Source organism: Galleria mellonella, unplaced genomic scaffold (assembly GCF_026898425.1).
Source record: "Galleria mellonella isolate WM207_F2 unplaced genomic scaffold, CSIRO_AGI_GalMel_v1 utg171, whole genome shotgun sequence".
Lineage (NCBI taxonomy): Eukaryota > Metazoa > Arthropoda > Insecta > Lepidoptera > Pyralidae > Galleria > Galleria mellonella.
In genome coordinates this window covers 6,010,508-6,031,804 of record NW_026442014.1, presented here as the reverse complement: position 1 = coordinate 6,031,804, position 21,297 = coordinate 6,010,508, and the positions used below count along the sequence as shown (strand labels likewise).

Here is a 21,297-nt window from a genome sequence, read left to right as displayed (position 1 = left end):
CAACAGATCGCTGGACTGCGCTTCGTATTTCTTATAAACCAAGAGCTTATTAACGCAATTCGTCAGGAAGCTGTTAAAGTTAATATTCCTGTTTAGTAAATAAAACAATAAATATTTCATAACTGAGAAATGCATTTTCTTTAGAACACATTTATTTGGTCAATTTTAGAACATTTTTCAAAACTTGTACACTCAAAAACATATCTTATATCAATAGATATACAGTTATCGCAATGCACTATTTGTAATATAGATAGGTAGGTACCACCCAATTTTTACATTAAGTGTATTATTAATTAGATATTAAAACTATCACGAAACACTATCACGTGCGTTACTGGCATAAGATATGCATTAACGTTATATGACAAAACAAATTATTATTATTTTTAATTATTTCATAATTCATAACAAATTCCATAACCCCTAGTTTTTTAAAACCACAATAAATTATTAACTAATCACAATTTTCAAAACATAATCAACAAAGTGCAGGAACCATTAAAACTCAACAATTCACTCAATTGTGCATAACAAACATACTTTATAAAAGGAAATGGTATAGGAAAATTATATACTCTGTACAGTGATTATGGAAAGATCAGTCACTAAAATGTAATAGTTATTACAAACATGGTACCTGATAACTCGAATACTTATCTGTAACTGACCACTCTTAACTCATTGCCCTTACACCTTTGTACATTTAAGATTTACTTATATTACTAACATTCATACCTATCGTATGGAAATAATAACCTATCTATAATAAATAAACAGTCCAATAACGTTCAACACGCTTATAGTAATAAATTACCTATATTAAATAGTATTCAGTAACTGATTATAGTTAACTACGAAGGCAACACATGCAAAATATGCATGTAGGATTTAAAAGCACATTATTTGGTATATTTATTTAACACCCTGTACATATTATAAAAATAGTGATAATATTTTATTAACCTCGTTTAGGCACGATCAGGCAAACATAATATACAATGCGAAATTCTGGTATATGAGATCAATTTATTTTAAGAATGTCCAAAATATAAATATGATCCTTTTACAAGTATATATGGTTTAATATCATTTTGAATAAGCCCGATTAAAAGGCACTATAGTTTTTAAATACACATTTGAGTCGATGTGCAATACTGGATAGTGATAAGTAGTCATTGTTAAACAATTTCAGTTGAAATTTTTTGGTACAGTATTAAAATAAATACTTAAATATATTATAGGTATCTATAGGTATAAATATTGCACAACATGAAAATTCGATGTAACAATATTACATCTTGTAAAGGATTTTCAGCTATCTATCTGTATATTTCCCAAGAATTTTTATATTCTGAGTATTGGCTTTGGTTATTTCACGCTATAATTTTATTACCTATATAACTATACTATACAATTATAATACGACATACAAACCATTGACCAACAACAAGCATTCTTTACAAATTTATAATATAATTATTATGGACAATTATATAAATATATTAATAATATGTTAACATAGTTACAATTCAGATTTAGTGTGTAGTCTTTGTACTTCATCCTTTAATGTAAGAGTACACACTACTCGCGGTTAAATCAAATTTTTAAATAGTAATTTTATGTGCTTAGAATTTACATGAGCAATCATTGATCATTACCAGTGGAATGACCATTTTAACAATTATATATAATATAGATAACATCTGTATTTATGCTAACCACGAAAAATCCATAATGGATCAAGTGTGGGAGAAATATATAATTAAGTATTTTATCTACATTGAAAGCAGAGCAATACAGTAATATAAACATTTGGTAAAATATATAACGAGAGAAATAACTATAGATCTTATTACATACGGCATAAAAACATTTTTGAAACTCATCTGCTATTTTGCTTTTATATTTTAGGCACTTATAATAATATAAATTTTAAATCAATATATACATTTCAACAGAATCATCTAAAATTTAAAATATCAATAAAATTAAAATTTAAACACATGATAATACTTATTATGGCTATATTCACACGCAAAAATGTGAAAATATTATGGTAATTTTTTTGGAAAAAAGCATCTACTTAAAATGGAATGACAGTAAATATTATTATAAACTTTGAAAGTATATTAACAAAATAGAAATCAGATCCAATTGCACAATAAAAAACAATACCTACTTAATTTGTCTTTGTTTTATATCACACTTAGTACAGAATTTGGCTTGGTTTTCTAATCTAGGTACTATTTGATAGTGAACTAATGTGATTAAATACTTAATATTGGAATCGTAGGAATGCATAAAGAGACCAACGACCAGGGTGGGATATAATTATGATATTAAAAATCCAGGAACCAGTTCTATATGTAACTGCACCAAACTGTAGATTTCTTTAAACAAACTACCTTCAATATGTATGCTTTAATCTAATAGTACATTTGAGTTGTCCTATTGAAGATTCCTCCAATTTTGGCGACGATATAATAAACTTCGCGCTTTCCATAGATTTATATTTTTGGAATTTTTCAGCAAAAACATACGCATTTTTTCTATAACTAAAAACAGCTTTGGTTTTTTTCCTAAGTGCCATTTTGTCAATAAAATTATCTTTTTCTAAAAATACCCATGGTTGCCATTTACGTCCCGTTAAATCAGGATTAAACGCTGATGGCGTTTTTGGTGTACTAGCATAATGAGATCCATTCTCATTTTTTTTTATCACTACCTTGGGTATTGATTTTTTTACTTTTTTACTCTTTTCCTTAAGCATTTTAAATTGAATTTCATCTATACTTTTTAAGACCTCTTCAAACTTTGGTTTAGGTTTCTTTGGAATTTCTTTTTTTGAATTTGCATTAATGTGTTTTATCTTTGGTGCGGTTTTTAAAATTTTTAATTGTTTTAATTTTAGTAAACTATGTTGTGGTAATGGAAGTTTTATTTTAAGATCATGAAATGTTTCTTTCAAAGGGGGAATATATTTCTGAGCTGCTTTTGTAATCAAAGGTCGACTTGGGGTTAAATTATAATTACCACTATCATAGTGAATAGAGTTTTCAGTATATTTTGAATTTATTTCTTTGTTATTTCTTCCAATTTCCTCATCAATATATTGTGGTAGTCTTGATACTTTAAAGTTAGTAATTTTTAACACCATATTTGAGCCTTTTTCTTCAGATGTTGTTGAAGATACTTCTGGCGAACTAGAGGTTTTATATTCTGTGGTGTCCTCTTTTTTAATGTAATTAAATACATTATCTATACTGGACTCACAGGAATGTATGGTATCATCTTGTGTTTGTATATTCAATACGTTTGGTTGTATATTTGATGGTTGTACAGTTCTTTCTGATTCACTTTTAGAATCAAATGCTACATTTTCCTCGTCACATATGTCTTTAAAATTTATTGATAGAGTAGTAAAGATACTAGTAGGATTAGTCTGACACTTTTCTTGGTTTGAGTCTGATAAAATTTTTTCCAAGGATTCTTTATTATAGCACTTGTTCAATTCCTCAGTCACATAACATTCTCTATTAACGAGTGTTTTGTTGACATCCATTTGAGGTGTACGATACAAAGTTTCAACAAATTGAGCATCATCATTACACATTTTATCGCCATATATGTATTTTACTTTGTCTGTATGTTGGTTGCTATTAAATATTTCTGTATCTTCATTTTCTGATGAAATTTGTCTTGGAGATGAAGGCGCGCTATTTGTAATATCTTCGACAAGATCGTCACTGACTACAGTCTCCACGCAAGCGACGTCGTCTACCCATGGTTCCTCTAAAGACTCGTCTATATTTTCTAATGATAAACATTCAGATACGTCACATTTATTATTATCTTCTAAATGTATTTCTACTTTAGAAGGGGAATATGTGATTTCGTATTCATTATTAGTGGTATCCTCTACATTAATATTTTCTGACATTTCAGTGATGCATATTTTTTCTTGTTCACTTTCTTGTGTAATAATACAATTATTATCAATCAGAATACAAAAAGAAACGTTATCTTCATTATAAATAGAAGATATAGAATTCCGTCTAATGTTTTGAATACTACAAAAATTATCTTCTAATAACGGTTGTTCAATTAAATCGTGTAAATGTTGTTTTCTTCGTTTGGACTGCCACCGTAATTGTAAATCATCGTTACTATCATCTTTAAACCTATCTAATGCAGAATCTGATAGTGCTCTTTTAAGACATGTTTTTTCAGGTTGTGGTAAATTTTGTAATTGTAAAGAACATTCAATGACATTCAAGCAATTTTTATCGTCATGATCTATAGCCTCTTCGTAGATATTCTCCTCTTGTGATGAATTAATATTTTCTACAATATCTTTAGAGTTAGGATACGTTTGGACATAATCCACAACATTAGTTACGTTGTCTACTGAATTTGGTATACTATCACACATTGCATTAGATCTTTCTATGCAATTATCACTCATTTCAGTATTTTGTTTGGAAACTGTATTTGATAATGTAATAGTATTTTCTAATCTATTATGAGAGTCACCTTCTTTAGTGTTATCATGACAATATTGGTTTGAGACCAATATTAGTCTATTATTAATCTGTTTATCATTATTGGTATCGCAGTTTTCTTTGGTAGTAGGATTAATTTGAGTTTTAGGTCCAGATATTATCTCAAAATATTTATTACCATCATCTATACTTTTTCGCATATTAGACGTAGTTTCAATATTGTCCAAATTTGGCTTAATAATAAAACTGTCTTTAGAATAAAATTTGTAACATGCAGATTCCTCATGCATTATTAATTTCTGAATCCAAGGAGAAAACAATTCTTTGCTAATATGATAAGATATATTTTTAACAGTGTTAATATCAGATCCTACATCTGGTGGACTGAGACTATTACTTTGTATCAAAGAATGACATAAGGAAAAGTTTTCAGTATTGTTTTTATTCGAATTGTCAGATTTCTCTGTTTCTTTTGTATGTACAATATATACACCATCTTGATCTTTTTGAATTGTTTTCGTTTTTATTATTGCTTTTCCGTCATATTCTTTTAATGCATTATTATCATGTGATTCTAATGAAAAAATAGACATAGCAGGATTCACATTCTTTGAATTAATTTTAGATTCATAAGATTTAAAAGGTACGGGCGAAACAGGAGATTCAGATGAACTTCCATCAGGAGTTTTCATTTGTAATTTAATACAATTTACATTTGTATTATCTATGTTTGAAATTGTATCTTTAAAATTCAAATCATTACTCTTAATTTCAGCTTCAGATTGATGGGGTGATAAAGTAATGTTACATAAATTAGTGAATTTGTTTTCTAAGTTTTTATGAACATCCTGAACGCTTTTTTTACTGACATAAATTGTTTCTAATACAGTATCTTTAATGTCTGAGTTTTGCTGATGTTTTATATTCGTATTATTTAGATCTATGATTTCTGTATCATTTTCCGTATACAGTGATTGTTGTGACAGTCTAGGTTGGATATTTTGAGAATCGCTATCAATATGTGCTGATGTTATATCAGTAATGTTTGCGATTTGGGAATTACTTTGATTTTCAAGACTATAATTATTGCAGTTTACAGAAGCAGTTTGACGGGACGATGACACCGTACTTGCGAATTTTTCTGGATAGCTTTTTGTTTGTGAAATTGGCACAATATTTAATTCAGACAAATTTTGATAATTATTGAACACTTCTGTATTTATGTTCGAGGAAATATCAATATTTTCAGAAATTATGTTATTCATATCCATTTCTTCTGTAATGTTTTCAACAGAAGAAACGTTCTGGTCAATATTTTTTGATATATCTTCTGTATATTTTTTCGAGGAAATATTAACATTTTCTGAAGTTTCATTATTCGTATTTATATCTTTCGAAAGGTCTTCAATTGTAGATGTTTCGTTATTTAAATTATCGCAACTGATATAGTTTTCCTGAACACACTCAATGCTAACTTTTGTTTCAGATATATCATCAGCTACAGTAAATTCTGTAAAATCTTTTTCATTTTCTTTAGTTATTTTATTTTGTTTGTCGGTTTCGACAGTTTTGTGTAGAACCAGATTATTAGAAATATTTAATTTATTAGATACAGATTTTTCATTAGTTCTATTTTCATTATTGGTATCTGTTTTCAAGACCATTTTATTACAGTTATTTAATGATTCATCAACTTCCAATTTTGTTTCTATATCTGGTCTTAAGATAACTTCCGAAGAAGTGTCTTTACTTTTTGGATTTTTACTTATGCTGATATTTATAGGTTGTATTTTATTAGTGCTTTCTTTCGAAATATTATTATCTTTTACTGAAGTATGTTCATTTATAAACTCATTTGACAATGTAGACGTATGAACGTTAACAATTTCCTTACTAATTTTATCACTTTCATTATTATATTCTTTCAAATTGGTTTTGATAGGATTTTCTTCATTAATGTTTATATCTTTTGATTGACTATTTACTACAGAATGTGTGTCATATTGTGTACACAAATTAATATGCTCCATTGGAGATGTTTGAATTTCATTAATGAAGTCTTTATTTGCTGGACTCGTGGCGCAAACACTTTTTGATTTGCTTATACTAAAATCAATAGCAAAATCTACGCCATTTTCTGTTTTATCATTTTCCTTATTAATATTTGACATACCCAATGGACTTCTATAGTTAGGAGATAGATTTACTGGGTTAATTTGAAGGTTTTCTGTTAATTTATTAACAGGAGAAATAGTGTCTCTGTTATTTTCATTAACCTTAACATTATCAGGATTTTTAATAATCACACTATCTGTTCTTAAGGTCTGTAAACATAGTTGCAAATTATCACTTTTAGGTTCAGAGCCCTTTTTTATTTTTCTATATTTACTTAATTTGGCAAATTCTCTTTCGGATTCAATGCTGGGAGAAAATTGGCAACTTAGTTCAGATTCAGTTTGTAAAATATCTTTATTTTTTAATATAATTTCAGAACTATTTGTTGTTATTGCTGTTAAATCTTTAGCTGTAGTTATTACAGTTTCTCCTTTATTTGCATTAATAAATTGCTGGTTTACTTCAGTGAAATTTAACTCAATATCATTGTCAAGTCTTGGTAATGAAGCTAGACTGATACTAGAATTACTCTCTAAATCTTGCAAAGTATAATTGCTTTTTTCAGGCACAATATCATTTGTAGCAAACTGTGTATTAGCCATTTTGCAGCTAGGAATTTTCAAATCGTCATTTGATGTTATACGAGGGAGTGAATCTACTCTTGTGTGAATTGTTTCAACATTTTTGTTATTTTCATCAATGCTGTGCAAATGATGCGAGGTTAAAATAAGCGGGTTCGTTACTTTTTCTATAACTCTTTCTCCTAAAATAGTTTGAGCAGGTGTTGCTATCTCAACATTTAACATTTGTGGACTGCAAGGTTTTATTTCAAAGTTGCATCCAACTTCTTTATGAATCACTGACTGACTAATTTTTGCTTCAACATCTAATGGTGACACTGATCGCGTCACAATTTCTGAAGTTTGAAGGGGAACAGAACCTTTCATAGGCATTTGACAACGGATATCTCTCTGAGAAGAATGTTTCAAGTTAAAATTATTTGTTTTTGATGATTCAATTGCTTCTTCAAACTGATTAAGCAATTCAATATTATTATAACCTTTGATATTTTCTGGTAACTTTGAAACTTTTTGAATGTGATCATATTTACTTAGATCTTCATTTGGAACATTTACTAATCCAAGTACATATAGTTGATCCTGATTTTTTCCTAGCTCCTTGGGAACAGGAATTTTGTTACTGACATTTGGATGTGCTTGAGTTGCAATTTCCTTACAGTTTTCATTATTTTCTTCATCTCCTTCATTCCACATTTGTAAGAATTGTCTAACGTCAATACCTTTTTTTTCTTTGGATAACCTAGCAGAATTTATCTCAGGTTTAGATACAATAGCCGTTCTCGATTTAGGTACAAATTTAGGATCATATCGTTTATAAAAGTCATTTGAGATACGGTTCATTCCTAAATCCATGCTTCTTATGCTTGCTGTTGGAGATTGGCTCACATATCCACAATCTTCTTGAGTATTTATATGTGTTTGCATTGCATCATTGCTGGTATTGGAATCTGATGGGGATATGGCTATAGAATTAGGAGAAATTTGAGATGGAAACCTTGATAAAGGCAATGATGATTCCATATTTCTATATTGTGTCATATATTCATAATTTTTAAATGATGTATTTTCTTTTCTAAAATATGGATGTGGTAATGGATGCATATTTACTGTTGGATAATTAGGTACATATTGATTTTTTTGATGATGTGCTTTTGATATTTCATTAACATAGAAATTTTCAGAAGCTGAAAAAGGTTTTGGTCTACTATTGTCTACATAGTCAACATATATTTTGCTGTTATCATAAGGTAGTTTGTTTGCAGAAATTGATTTAACAGAGGTTTCTGATGGTAATGGATACATTTTATTTGGAATACAGTTCCCTAACATAGGCCCATAAGTAGGATGTATCACTTGGTTACGAATTGGTACATTATAATTACCTTGTGGATTGGGCCTTTGGTATCCATCCATAATAGGTTCAGATATTCTGCCATCAAAATATTTTAAAGGAATTTGTGGGTATGAAGCATAAGGAGGTAGTGATTTTTGCAAATCATATTTAGTAGATGGGAATGGTGGTGCAGGATGGAATGGATTTGAATAATTACCAATATATTCATACCTTGGTTGAGGATACCTTTCCTTGATTGTTGGGTAAGGTTTATAGCGATTATTGCCATCACAGCTATAAGGGTCTGCATATACAAGCCCAGGATCTTCATGTGTTGTTCTATGTAGTCTATTTATCTGCACCGGCCTGGGACCAGCACAGCTAGCATATTCAGGATACTGATAAAGTTCATGACCACTGTAGGGTTTTGCTGGTCTCATATTTGGGGGCCACCCATTAGGAGCATTTTGTGTAAGCACTGAGTTAACATTTGATGCACGTAATTCAGTATTTCTAGCACTGTTTTGGTCATTATTTATGTTATTAATATTATAAGGCACATCACAATATTTGGTCTCGGCAGGAATGTTTGTTTTCACATTTTTTAACAAAGTTACATTTCTGTCTTGAGAATAATTAGGATCTTCATTTATTCTCCCAGTGTTGTAGCTAGGCGGCACCATGATGCGTTGCATGTTTTCCTGGAATGTTTGTCTTGGTGATATATTTCTTAATGGTGTTTGGTAACTGGATGGTTTCAGAGGATAATCTGGTGGGTAATGGTATGAATTGTCCGTATATGGCCATGATTCGTAGGGTCCTTTTTTTAAGTCATTAGAAACTAATGGCGGTATCACTCTATCAGGCCCTATAACGGCGCAAGGCCGTGTCGGTACATCCACTTTACCCAACTGATTTGAAGTAATATCTTGATATGGTTTGTTTCTGTTGTATGATGGGGCGCTGCTGTTTGCATTGAACTTGATAGCATCGTTGTTGCGTTCTCCGAGAGTAGGTTCACTTCGTAAATCTTTAACATCCATGGCCGTTGCTAATCATACAGACATTTCCTCTTAATGTCACCATTTTTCATTTTCCACTTTTAATAAATTGGTTTCAATTCAATGTTCAGACGTCACATAAAATGTTTTTCATCCTGCAACATAAACAAAATATTAGCGAGATATGCAATGACAAATGTCAAAACGCGATGCCACATAGGTATACTTTCAGATTAGGAAACAATATTTCACTACATTTTAAATAGAACATAACATTACTACAATACCTTCCATACTTTTTAGGAACATTAAAACATCAATATTATTTCCTAGGAGACACCGATTTATTACGATCTCACACTACAGTCCTAATGGATATACAGAGCAATGTTGCCAATATTATAAAAAAAATACTATAAAGGTATTGACATACTATACATAATCACCATGGCCTCCGTAGATGGTGCTTAAATTATATAGTAAAGTATCAAACGTTAGATTATTATTACGGTAGCTTGGGTCAAGCAAATAATTAGACCTAGTAAATGCTTGTCAAGTAAGGAAGTTGAAGTATCTTCGTCTTTGTATAATAAACAGTTTTAAACACATACTTAGACTTTATTAAATTTGAAACGTTTATTATTTCAATAATTATACACTCGAAGAGATTATTGAAAAAAAAAAAAACGACATGAACCTTTAAACGCTTAAACCATAGGCACTTTAAAGGAGGACCAGTAGGCCGTATCCACCTTAAAATTATCTTGTGCCCACTCCAGATGCAAGTAAAGATGACTGATAGTACATATGAACCTTTTTTAACAAAATACGGCAATGACTATGTTCAAACCAGTTTTCTCATTTTTTTTTTTACTTTATAATATCTACTTATCGATGTCTTTATATGACGTGTAGCGACATAATTGTCAATTATATCTTTGTCAATTTTGATAGTTTTTACAACTTACCTATCTATGACTACCGATCAGAATTTAGAGGTTATAAAACAAAATAATAATAAAATAAATTTCAACAATCCAATCTGCAAAAATTATTTGTGATGAAGTATATATCTGTCAGTCTAATACTTTCTATTGTTTTTGCCGTTTATATTATAAACACAATATGGACACTAGCTGAAATTTTTATACCTCCTAAATGCAGTCGTGGCGAAATATGTTATACTTCACATTTGGCTTCAAATCCAGTTCAGCATTTAGTTCTCTATACTTCTGTGAAACAACGTCCGTCTTTAGGTGGTTCATCTGCAGATGCTATCACCAAAGTGCATACTTCTACCAAATTTGATTACCGTAGTTCCGCAACTTTGTGAGTCTGTTCATTACTTATTATTATTTAGTTTGTTACTTATAATTAATAAATATTTTCTTTATTGTAATTATCTTATATTTTCTTTATCTTTTCAGTAACATTATATTGAAAGTACCTCGTAAAACCCGTAATAATGGGACATTATTCATGCATGCAGTACTGTTAGATGATAGTCGACTTTATAGAGATTTCGATGAAATTCGTCGTACAGAATCTGTCCACACATTGCCCCTGATCACTTATATTGAACCTCAGGCAGCTACATTTAACCTACTTGAAAGCAATGTAAGTAAAAAAATATAAAGTTATAACAAGTTTTTAAGTAAGTATATGGTCTATTTGTGTAACAAATTTCATTCTAATCAGTTTAGTAATTTAAGTATGATTGAATAATGAACATCCAAACATCTTTACAAACTTTCACATTTATAAAAAATATATATTGTAGAGACAAAGATTTCATATAATGATTTGTATTTGAATGTAAGTGAATTAGTAATAACTAAATATAATAATTAATATAATAAGTCTAATTCAAGCTTTATTTTCTTATATTTTTAGAGCAATGTGAAAAAGCTAAAAGATGAGAGTTTTCATCCATTTGCACATATAGCAACGTCAGTGCCACTCTCTATTTTAACAGATAATTTGTATCTTCCTGACAATAAGTTACCTGGTGAATTACTTCCATACATGAGGTAAACTGTTAATCTGTAGAACTTACAATATACAGGATGGAAGGGACAGGTTGGTGAAAATGAAAACAGCTGATTTAGATAAATTAAATCAGATGGCAGATTATTTTCCCACTGGAAGTGTACCACCATATAATTTACAATTCTTAGTTTGGACTCTGCACAATGTTCCATGTGTTGCAGTAGGATTTTAATATGTATGTTAAATTGCTGTTATGACATAATATCATAGATTTCATGATTTCAAATGAAAAAAAAAACAAAAAAACTTAAAATTTTTCAGAATGTTATTTCATTTTGGTTTTCAGTTTAGAATAATGGTCTGCAATCACTGTTTCAGTTTTTGCTAACCCATCCCTTACTCCCTGTATACTTATTTTCAGCTTTACATATATTTATATTTTTTTTTCAAATAAATTTGAGGTTTTGTTGTTTTATATATATATTTAACACTTTGCTGATTGGTAAGCAGTAAACTTGTCATTGCGCTAACATGTAGGTACATTCTTCTACCATGAAGGGCAAGACCTTTTGGATTACAAAGGGTTCATGACCAAAAAATTACTTTGTATTTAGGTTTTTATCACAATTTTAGTTTAATTCCAAAGATTTCAACCATGATGGAATTCCCAGTTAGCAAAGTGTTAAAGTACTTTTCTCGTAATTCTTATCACTGAAATATTTTTAATGTATTTTCAGAGTTAGAAATGGGAAATTTCTACCTATAATCCAACACAATGTCCTTAAATCTCGGATGTCAACATTACAACTGTTAAATAGTAGTACATCAGAAGTGAATATAACTGTAAATGTTGCACCCACTTCATATGGATCGTTTGGGTTGGCCCTACATGTGAGACTTGCTTTGGAACAGCTACGCACACTTGGCTTCAGTGAAAAAGATATAGACGATGTTAAGGGAATATTTGCAGATACAAATTTGTACCTGCTGTCAGCAACAGTCTTGATAGCCAGTTGTCATGTAAGTGAATTTAAATAATAAATAATTATTATGATATTAGCGGGGCTGATAGTAGTTTGTCTTAGTTTTTTTTTTATTGCCACCAATAATTCAGGATTGCAAAAATATTATATATTTTTTTTTATTAATAGTTCACCCATAAGGATAGAGGGTGGTTATTGCCACTTGGTTCTCCTTGTCCATGCTATATATGAGTACTTTATAATTTATAATTGGTCTGTCACACACAAATGTTATCAATAAATGAATTATTAGATACCATGTTATAAATCTCATTGGATTTCTTATATGGTTCACACAGAATTATACTGAACTCTTATTTATATAAGTGGGGATGATTGTTGAAAAATATAATTTTTAGTTAGAAATATCTGCATATATACTAATTAAATTTTCAGTTGCTGTTCGACTTCTTAGCATTCAAGAATGATGTTTCATTCTGGCGCCGCAAAAGGTCGCTTGCGGGTTTATCCGCGCGTACAGTGGTCTGGCGCGCATTCTCACAGTTTATCATTTTCTTTTATCTAATAGATGAGCAGACGTCACTTCTAGTACTTGTACCAGCTGGTATAAGTGCTGTTATTGAGGTAATTTTTGCATGAAAATGCATTTACAATATTCCTTCACAACAAGTTCTGTTTAGTTTTGTTACTGTGTAATAAGTTGAAACAAAATGAACAATAAATACCATTAGTATTTATTGTTCATTTTAATGTATAGCAGAAAATACTATTTATTCTTCCCACTTATTATTAGTATTCTGTAATATAATAAAATTTATCACGTCACAAAAATTGTACAATGTAATTCTCTATGTCTGTAAAACATGTGAACATTGTTTTTTTTTATGCAACTTAGAATGGCAAACAAGCTGACGGTCCACCTGATGGAAAGTGATAACCGTCGCCTATAGACATGAGCAATACCATGGATATAACAGAGTGTACTGTTTCGCTCATGATACCCCCCATGCGTTGCCATTCCTGAGGACTCAGGTGTTATACCTCTGTACCCTGTAAATTCACGCCATATCCCACCCTTGAAACCGAAACACAGCCATGCAAACAATTGCTTCACGGTTGAAACACGAATAGGACAGAGGTATCCAAGCAATCGGTTTTTGTACAAAGTCTCCCTCTGGTTATTATTATATGTAAATGTAAAATTATATAATTTATTATAACATTATATTTATTTTATGATATATAAAATAATTCAATTGTTTTGTAGCTATGGAAAGTGACGAGGATTTTCCACGTGCGCGTCTCGTTTGCGGGGTGGCGCGTACGTGTGTGGCGCGAGCGTGCGGACGCGGCCGAGCGCAGCACGGCGCAAGCGGACGCGGAAGCCATGCGCTACCTCGCAATGCTGCTGTATCCACTCTGCATCCTTGGTGCACTCTATTCGCTGGTTTATGAGCCACATAAGAGGTAGCTATGATGTTTTTGTAGATTTGAAAATGGCAAAATACCTGTTAGGTTATAGAAATGGAAAGTAGTAACTTGTCTATAGTTAAAAAAAATATATCAAAGTAAGAAGTCAGTCGTTATTTATGTTATAAGAATATATGACCAAATAATGAAATGGAGTTGCAATAATATGAACAGGCATATAACTTTCCTACTATTCTTATAACCTTTCACAAAAAACATACATTGTACATGAAGTTGACAGGTATATATTGGTACAGTTTTCTTAATTTATTGTTTTTTTTTTCTGTATAGTATATATTATTTTATATTTACAAAAATCAATATTTTTAACAGGTAGTAGAAGTAGTATCCGTAGTATATGCTCTACTTAGTATGGGAGTAGATGACGCTGTGCAACCAAGACCTATTTGAGTATTTATTTTCGTTTTGCAGTTGGTACTCCTGGGCTCTTCATAGCATCGTGAATGGCGTGTACGCATTCGGGTTCTTATTCATGCTGCCTCAATTGTTCGTGAATTACCGCTTGCGATCGGTGGCGGCGCTGCCGTGGCGGGCGTTCATGTATAAAGCGTTCAACACGTTCATCGATGATGTATTCGCTTTTATTATAACCATGCCGACTGCGCATCGCGTCGCCTGCTTCAGAGACGACTTGGTCTTTCTCGTTTATTTGTACCAAAGATGGTAAGAATTTTGCATTTGTATTAAATATAGTAAAAAAAAAAAATTCGTTTCTCGTTTATATTTTAGTACAAAATACTGTGAAACATTTCAAGGAAGGGTATTACTATCTCTAAAAGATATATTAGTTTACTATATTGGTTGTTAATAGATGTCGTATTTATATTTATTAATTTAGTATAGTAACATATATTCACACAGATGTATTTAAAGGGGGAGGGGGCGTTCCCACTTTAGAGTATATTTATGCACCATTTTTTATTATCTATTTTTATTCAAACTGAATCATCCTCACAGAAGACATTTATTTTATACCACGAAGGTAGCAAACAAGTATACAGGATGCCTGCAACACTATTATTTATTTGTAATTTACAATTTTAATTCGAAATTTCATTCGTGTGATTGATTGATCTGGACAAAGAGTAACCTTAGTTTATTTTATCCCAAGATGCCAAATTTTATGACTTGGTTGAGAGGTTAAGTCACCAAGAGCTAACAAACAAATTCTTTTGCTACTTAACTACGTTTGTTTAATGGATGAAAAAGGAATGGTAACTCTGACTGCGCTATCGGTATGCGGTAGCGGAACACTAATGAAGGTTCATAGGTGAGACTAGAAGTTGGTAAGTTGGTCCATTGTGATCAATTGAACAACATTTAACCACGATTGTTTCCAGTGAGAACCACGTAGGAGTCGGCCTGGTAGAGTATACTATTACTATTACTAGCAGCGGAGTTGTTATTTCCCATTACTAGCAATTCCTTCTCCCCTCCTCTTATAGGGTATACTTTTTTTTCATAATGGATGATAATGGAAAGGTAACCCCACCCGCGCTATCGGTATACACCGGCGGGGCACCATTGAAGGATGATAGATGAGGATGAAGTAGGTCAGGTAGCCCATCGTGACGAATTCAACAAGAATTATTCACGATTGTTTCCAGGGGGAACCACCTGGAGGTCGACCTAATAAGGCATGTTGCTAGCAATGGGGCTGTCAAACTCCATTGCTAACAATCCCTTTCCCCCCCTATAGGGTATACTTGGTTTAACCAAATATATCCCCTTACACAGTATATAAGAACACATTGTGTTAATTTTTACCATCTTCTTTCAGGTTATATCCCGTCGATAAGTCGCGTACAGACACCGCCTCTAGTATGGATGCAAGTCCAGAAGAATTGGAACCATTGAAAGAGAAAGCGGAATAAATCGATGTGAAGTAATTAAGTATTTTGGTTAAACATTGTTTAACGAAATTCTATTGTTTTAAATTTCGATATATGAATATACACAGGTATTCAGAATGTTAAACATTGCTTAATTGATTGTTAATCACAATACAGGGTTAGCCGTAAAAGATATACCATTCTGAAACTCAGTATTCTTTAAACTGAAACAATTTTTCTAAGAAACATTTAAAATTTATACAAAAATAATTTTATATAAATTTTATACAAAAATTCAAAAAATATTTTCCTATTTCGATTATGTTTTTTATTCTGGGAAATTGTTTAATTTTATAATATCTACCATCACTAGGTTTCAGATTGGTATTCTATTTATGATTAATCTATTACTACTATTTATAATATTGTTGAAACGCATAGAGGCTGCGTGATATATTAATAAACGAACGCCAATGCTATTTTGATAAACAAATTAAATTATTTGTAAAAGACATTAAGGACTATTATATAAAAAAAAATATGTAGGTGTATTTGTTTAAGATTGACATTGTTTATTGTTTTTTATGTATATTGAGCGCCTTTAAAGATATTTACGAATAGATAATAAAATTACATTGTCTATGGAATATTTGTAAATTAGCTGCGGTAGAGCTGCCAACTGTCAGGTATCATTATGACGAGTTAAAAAAAAATATTATATTAAAAGTCTTAATTTAAAAACAATTATTAATTCTATTATTGATGTCAATTATACACAAGGAAGCATGAAATATTTTTCAATGTCATAGCTTTAAAATTTTTTATGTTTTCTATCTTTATCTATATAAAAAATTCTCACGGTGCATCTTTTTTTTTTATACAACTTAGAATGTCAAACAAGCTGACAGCCCACCTGATGGAAAGTGGTTTCACTATTTCATGGATCTTCTGTCAAAGAACTGCAGTTCATCTTAAATTTTACTTTCGTTATATATGCCCACTACTATGATCGTTTTAATACGTTTCAATAGTGCCAATAAAATTCAATTGTGTTTCCTCAACGATATATTATGGGGCTTTTAATAAAGTACATTTTTATAACAGTTATTATACCGCTATCAGAGCACTTTTAAAATGTCAATTGGAAATATTGAAGTTGTTTTTGAGAATTGACAGATAATTATGATACTTCGATAAGCATTGATATGAACATTCTTATTTTTTAAACAACGTACTGATAACACAACATCTTCTAATCAATAATACAAATATTTTCAATAAATAAAAAATTAAAAAAAAAAAACTATCTTGAAAGAGAAAACTTGTCCTGTTTCACTTATGTTTCGATTCAACCCTAACCTTGTATTGTTTGCTCTTGGCCTTGGCCTTATTGTCTTCTTGCTCATTATTTTTACGCATCCTATAAACCCGAATAGATGGCAGCTCTAAACTGTGATCTCTTGACTATTTACGTGATATTACTACTGTGTAAGTTAGCGTGTAGTAATAAGTAGCGTCATATTACAATAATATTCTAAAGTCATGTGCATTTAAAAATATATTATTCCCAATATACGATACGATAACGCTTTTATAACGGATTATTATTGTCTTAGAGTTTAACGCTGAAAAATTCCATTTATGAGATTGAATGAATACCAAAAAACATGACAATTTTTTTGTTTTACACATAGGTTGTATTTGTGAATTGTAAACAAGAAAATAGTGGAATTTAATGCGGTACAATTTCCTAGGTCTCGGTTATAGAGCGGCTGAGCGTTACGCAGGACGGTACATTTTCGGATCGTAGCTATTTGTATAGAGGCGGTAGGTGATACGTAACTCATTCTGCTGATTCGCGCTGTTTGTTATGAGTCATCTACGTCGTATTGATAAGTATATTAATAAAATGATATAAAAATATAAACAACTACATTAAATTGCATTAAATTAAAATAAAACATGGAAACAAAAAAAAATCGTTACCATCATTAAATTTACTTGGATTTTAATTAGAATTTCATTACATTGATGAAATCGAAATTGAATTATTTAATTATTAAAATCTTTATGAAAATTTAAGGATCGACGCCCTTCTCGCTTCTAATTGCTGTGCCCGACAGGGTCTACAATTACTAACATCTTTTATAATAATATTGTAGAATGCAACCCGTCACAAACTAAAGTTTCATCCCAATCATCTGGACGAGTGGCGGTCTTCCACCGTGCGTTTTTCAAGGCACTTTCTTCCACGCACAACCATTCTTTGGAATCAACTTCCAGCAGCAGTATTTCCGAACCGATACGACAACATAACCTTCAAGAAAAGAGTATATTCCTTTTTAAAAGGCCGGCAGCACACCTGCAATGCCGCTGGTGTTGTGGGTGATCATGGGCGGCGATAGTCACTTACCATCAGGTGAGCCGCATGCTCGTTTGCCCCGTGTTGTAAAAAAAATGCAATAAATAAATTCAATTGAATTGAATCGTTACGTGCGCAGTAGTCTTACACATCGCTGTGAAATGTCGTCATCGTCGTCTCTGTAAATGTTTTCGTACATCTCCATACTAGAATTTTCAGTATTGCGCCCCAAACTACTCTTCGTAATAAACCAATTGTCCAGTGAGACTTTAGATATATATTATCAACTATATAGACTCATATCTCTGGCTTCAAACCGTAAATTATTATTATCTAAATTATTATATATTTTAAATATAATACTTTTATAGTGACATACAAATGTACTTTAAATGTGGCCTATTGCAAAACAATGTTAGTTTTATTTCTCTTGCAATATAAGCCCCAGTAGTTTAAACTCTGCTATTAATTTATTAGTTTTATTTGTGCAATTGACTACAAAGATGAACAGTCTATTGTTTCAGTGGCCTCAAATCCATGAGGTTTTATGCCTTATAATTTATTCCTAATTAGATGTTGTCTAAGCATGCAAGCAAACATGTTATAATAATATGATGATATTTTAAGTCTGTCACATTGCCTGTATGAAATATTTAAATGTAAATTATTTAATGTTATCGATCGAATGTAAGTTTTTTTTTATTGTTATTTATTGACTTATTTTATGTGTTTGGATGTTTAGCTATAATTGTTCAGTTTAAAGTATGTTCTTTTAAATATGTTTCATTATTTTGGAATTTCTATTTGTCTTAGGGATGTCTATATGTTAGTTTCTACTATTCGATTTGACCTATGAAATTCCATTAGTAAATTAACTATATAATCTAAAATTTTCCATTGTAGGAAAATGTTGATAGTATGAGTACTTTCTGTATTTAACTATTTATTTTCAGCTCAATTAAATTTATTTATTTTAAGTAACTGACTATGGAAGGGGGAAATGTTTGCACAACATGTAACAAATATCTTCCCTATCCTGTAATATGATTAGGGCTTACGATTTATTGTATTTATTCGAGGTGTAGTCGTACCAATGCGAAATCTAGTGATAGTATTCGTGATTATATACAACTTTTCCTAAAAGACATCATTGGTCGACTTGTAATAAGATTTATTTTTATTTTGACGCCTTTAGAATTCTCAGATTTATGGCTGCTACTGCTGAGTTTCGGGTTGTTTTGTCAATTTTTTCATTGTCTGCGTCCTGTATACAAAAAGGTTGTATGGCCTGACAAATCATCAATGAAGTTCTAACAATGTGTACGTCCGCGGCCTGCTGACGACGACAGGTCTGCGCGACATTTCATTCCCAACTGTACTATCCCTACCTCATAATCTCATAGGTTACTGCTCGCATTTGCCGCGCATTTATTAGATACTCCTGCGCACAAATTTGATGGGCTTTAGTAAATTATTGTGGTGTTTTGTCTAGGTATTTTGTAAATTAACAATGACTGCTACCATATTTTGTAGGCAGTGTTGAGGCAAATGTAGGTTAAATTATACAAGAGTTATAGAAGTAAAAAAAAAATCTAAAAGTGAATTCGATTTATACGATATTATAGAAAATGGTCACAGGCTAATTTATTCTTTAAAATTAGAGCTACCATACATCCAATTAAATGAAATTACATTTTTCATTATTTATAACTTTATAAATAATAAATATTTACAGATAGTTCTTTTCATAATCTTGGGGAATCGTCAGTTTGATTGAAGTGGAAAATTTATTTGAACATTATAAACTTAAAAGTATAAATGAATTAATAAAAATTGAAATATCACTGCAGTTTTTAGCGTGAAACAAAAGTATGGTGTCTCTAATTTAAAAAGGTCATTAGTAAAAAAAGTACTGATGTAGAATTTTACTTTATTTTTAATGAAATTGTTTAATCCTTAATCATTAAATCCCTCAAGGATTTTAATATTATGATAAATGATGAATTACCCGAATTGGATGACGTAATTATTTCATTATTTTATATATTTTTATTTCTGAAATTAAACATTTTCTGTTTTATATTAAATGTGTTTTGTATAAAAGAAATTTAAAATATATGCCCCTGTAACTTTGTAATAAGGTTGTGTCAAAAGTTGTTTTCATTAAGTGTGAGATAGTACTGTAGATGCCTATGCTTTTGATTGGTAGATTCGACTTAAATTAAGAATTTGTATGAGGCTAATGATGAATAGTTTATAGTTGGTCTATAAGAGACTATTAATGCAATATTTCAATACTCAAAATTATTTTGTCATAATTGGATAAAAATGGAAATTATAATTTTGTTTATATTTTCATCGTGTTTGGAGTAACCCCACAGTACACAATACAAATACAGTCGTATGCATTAATATGTAAACACTACTACTTCGTTATAGTGACATTATTTACAGTATAAATTATCAAGGACCCCAAGTTTAGTGTATTCTGTGATGTCATGGTGCTGATAATGTTTATAGGCGACTGTTACCATGTTAACAAACTGACCTACTGGGGGGAAAGGGATTGTTAGTAATGGGGTCTCATTGCTAGCAATACACCTTATTAGGTCGACCTTCACGTGGTTCCCCCTGGAAATCATCGTGAACAATTATTATTGAATTCGTCACGATGGGCTAACTGCTTCATCTCACCTATCATCTCTCATTGGTGCCCCGCCAGTGTATACCGATAGCGCAGGTGGGGTTACCATTCCATTATTACTCATAAACTGACCCACTTGTAGGGACAGTTTGTATGTTACTTAAGTTGCATTTATTAAAAAAAAAATATGAACGCTCAAAGTTGTCCACTGAGGCATGGAAACAGCTGTTTGTAGTTTTAGAGCTTGATAAGAAATAAGAATCTGAATGAAAATATCTATAGAAGAAGCAACCGTGCTGTGGCTACTTTTTCAGTATCAGTTATTTAGCTGGCAATTAGAGTACTGACCGATATAATTAATAAATATAAATAAAGCTTCAATATGTTTCTCTATAGTTTTATTCTCTTATAACCTCATCCTCGCGACACAAGGATGCATGTAGGTAGATAAACATACGGTA

General features: G+C 30.9%; 3 protein-coding genes across 4 annotated transcripts in view; 2 read left to right on the top strand and 1 right to left on the bottom strand.

Moving 5' to 3' along the window:
- Positions 1 to 130, top strand: part of LOC113518160 (microspherule protein 1) — a 37,522-nt gene extending 37,392 nt beyond the window's left edge. Inside the window, exon 8 of the mRNA XM_026902944.3 lies at positions 7 to 130. Coding sequence (XP_026758745.1) covers positions 7 to 96 — 90 coding nt within the window. The 3' untranslated portion in view covers positions 97 to 130. The remainder of the gene's footprint in view (positions 1 to 6) is intronic.
- Positions 113 to 9,933, bottom strand: LOC113518089 (homeobox-like protein HDP1). Of its 2 annotated transcripts, none has more exons than XM_026902853.3 (2): positions 9,823 to 9,933; positions 113 to 9,690 (listed from the first exon to the last, which is right to left on the bottom strand). In XM_026902853.3, the coding sequence occupies exon 2, from the start codon at positions 9,575 to 9,577 to the stop codon at positions 2,411 to 2,413; it is 7,167 nt and encodes a 2,388-aa protein (XP_026758654.2). In that variant the 5' UTR covers positions 9,578 to 9,690; positions 9,823 to 9,933; the 3' UTR covers positions 113 to 2,410. The 2 variants fall into 2 exon arrangements, with proteins under 2 accessions (XP_026758654.2, XP_026758655.2); XM_026902854.3 differs by having other exon boundaries at positions 9,832 to 9,921.
- Positions 9,934 to 10,490: 557 nt separating this feature from the next.
- LOC113518277 (lipid scramblase CLPTM1L) lies at positions 10,491 to 20,548 on the top strand. Its single transcript, XM_026903123.3, has 8 exons — positions 10,491 to 10,864; positions 10,963 to 11,152; positions 11,429 to 11,565; positions 12,262 to 12,544; positions 12,943 to 13,131; positions 13,775 to 13,974; positions 14,410 to 14,661; positions 15,779 to 20,548. The coding sequence occupies exons 1-8, from the start codon at positions 10,596 to 10,598 to the stop codon at positions 15,870 to 15,872; spliced, it is 1,614 nt and encodes a 537-aa protein (XP_026758924.1). The 5' UTR covers positions 10,491 to 10,595; the 3' UTR covers positions 15,873 to 20,548.
- Positions 20,549 to 21,297: the final 749 nt, after the last annotated feature.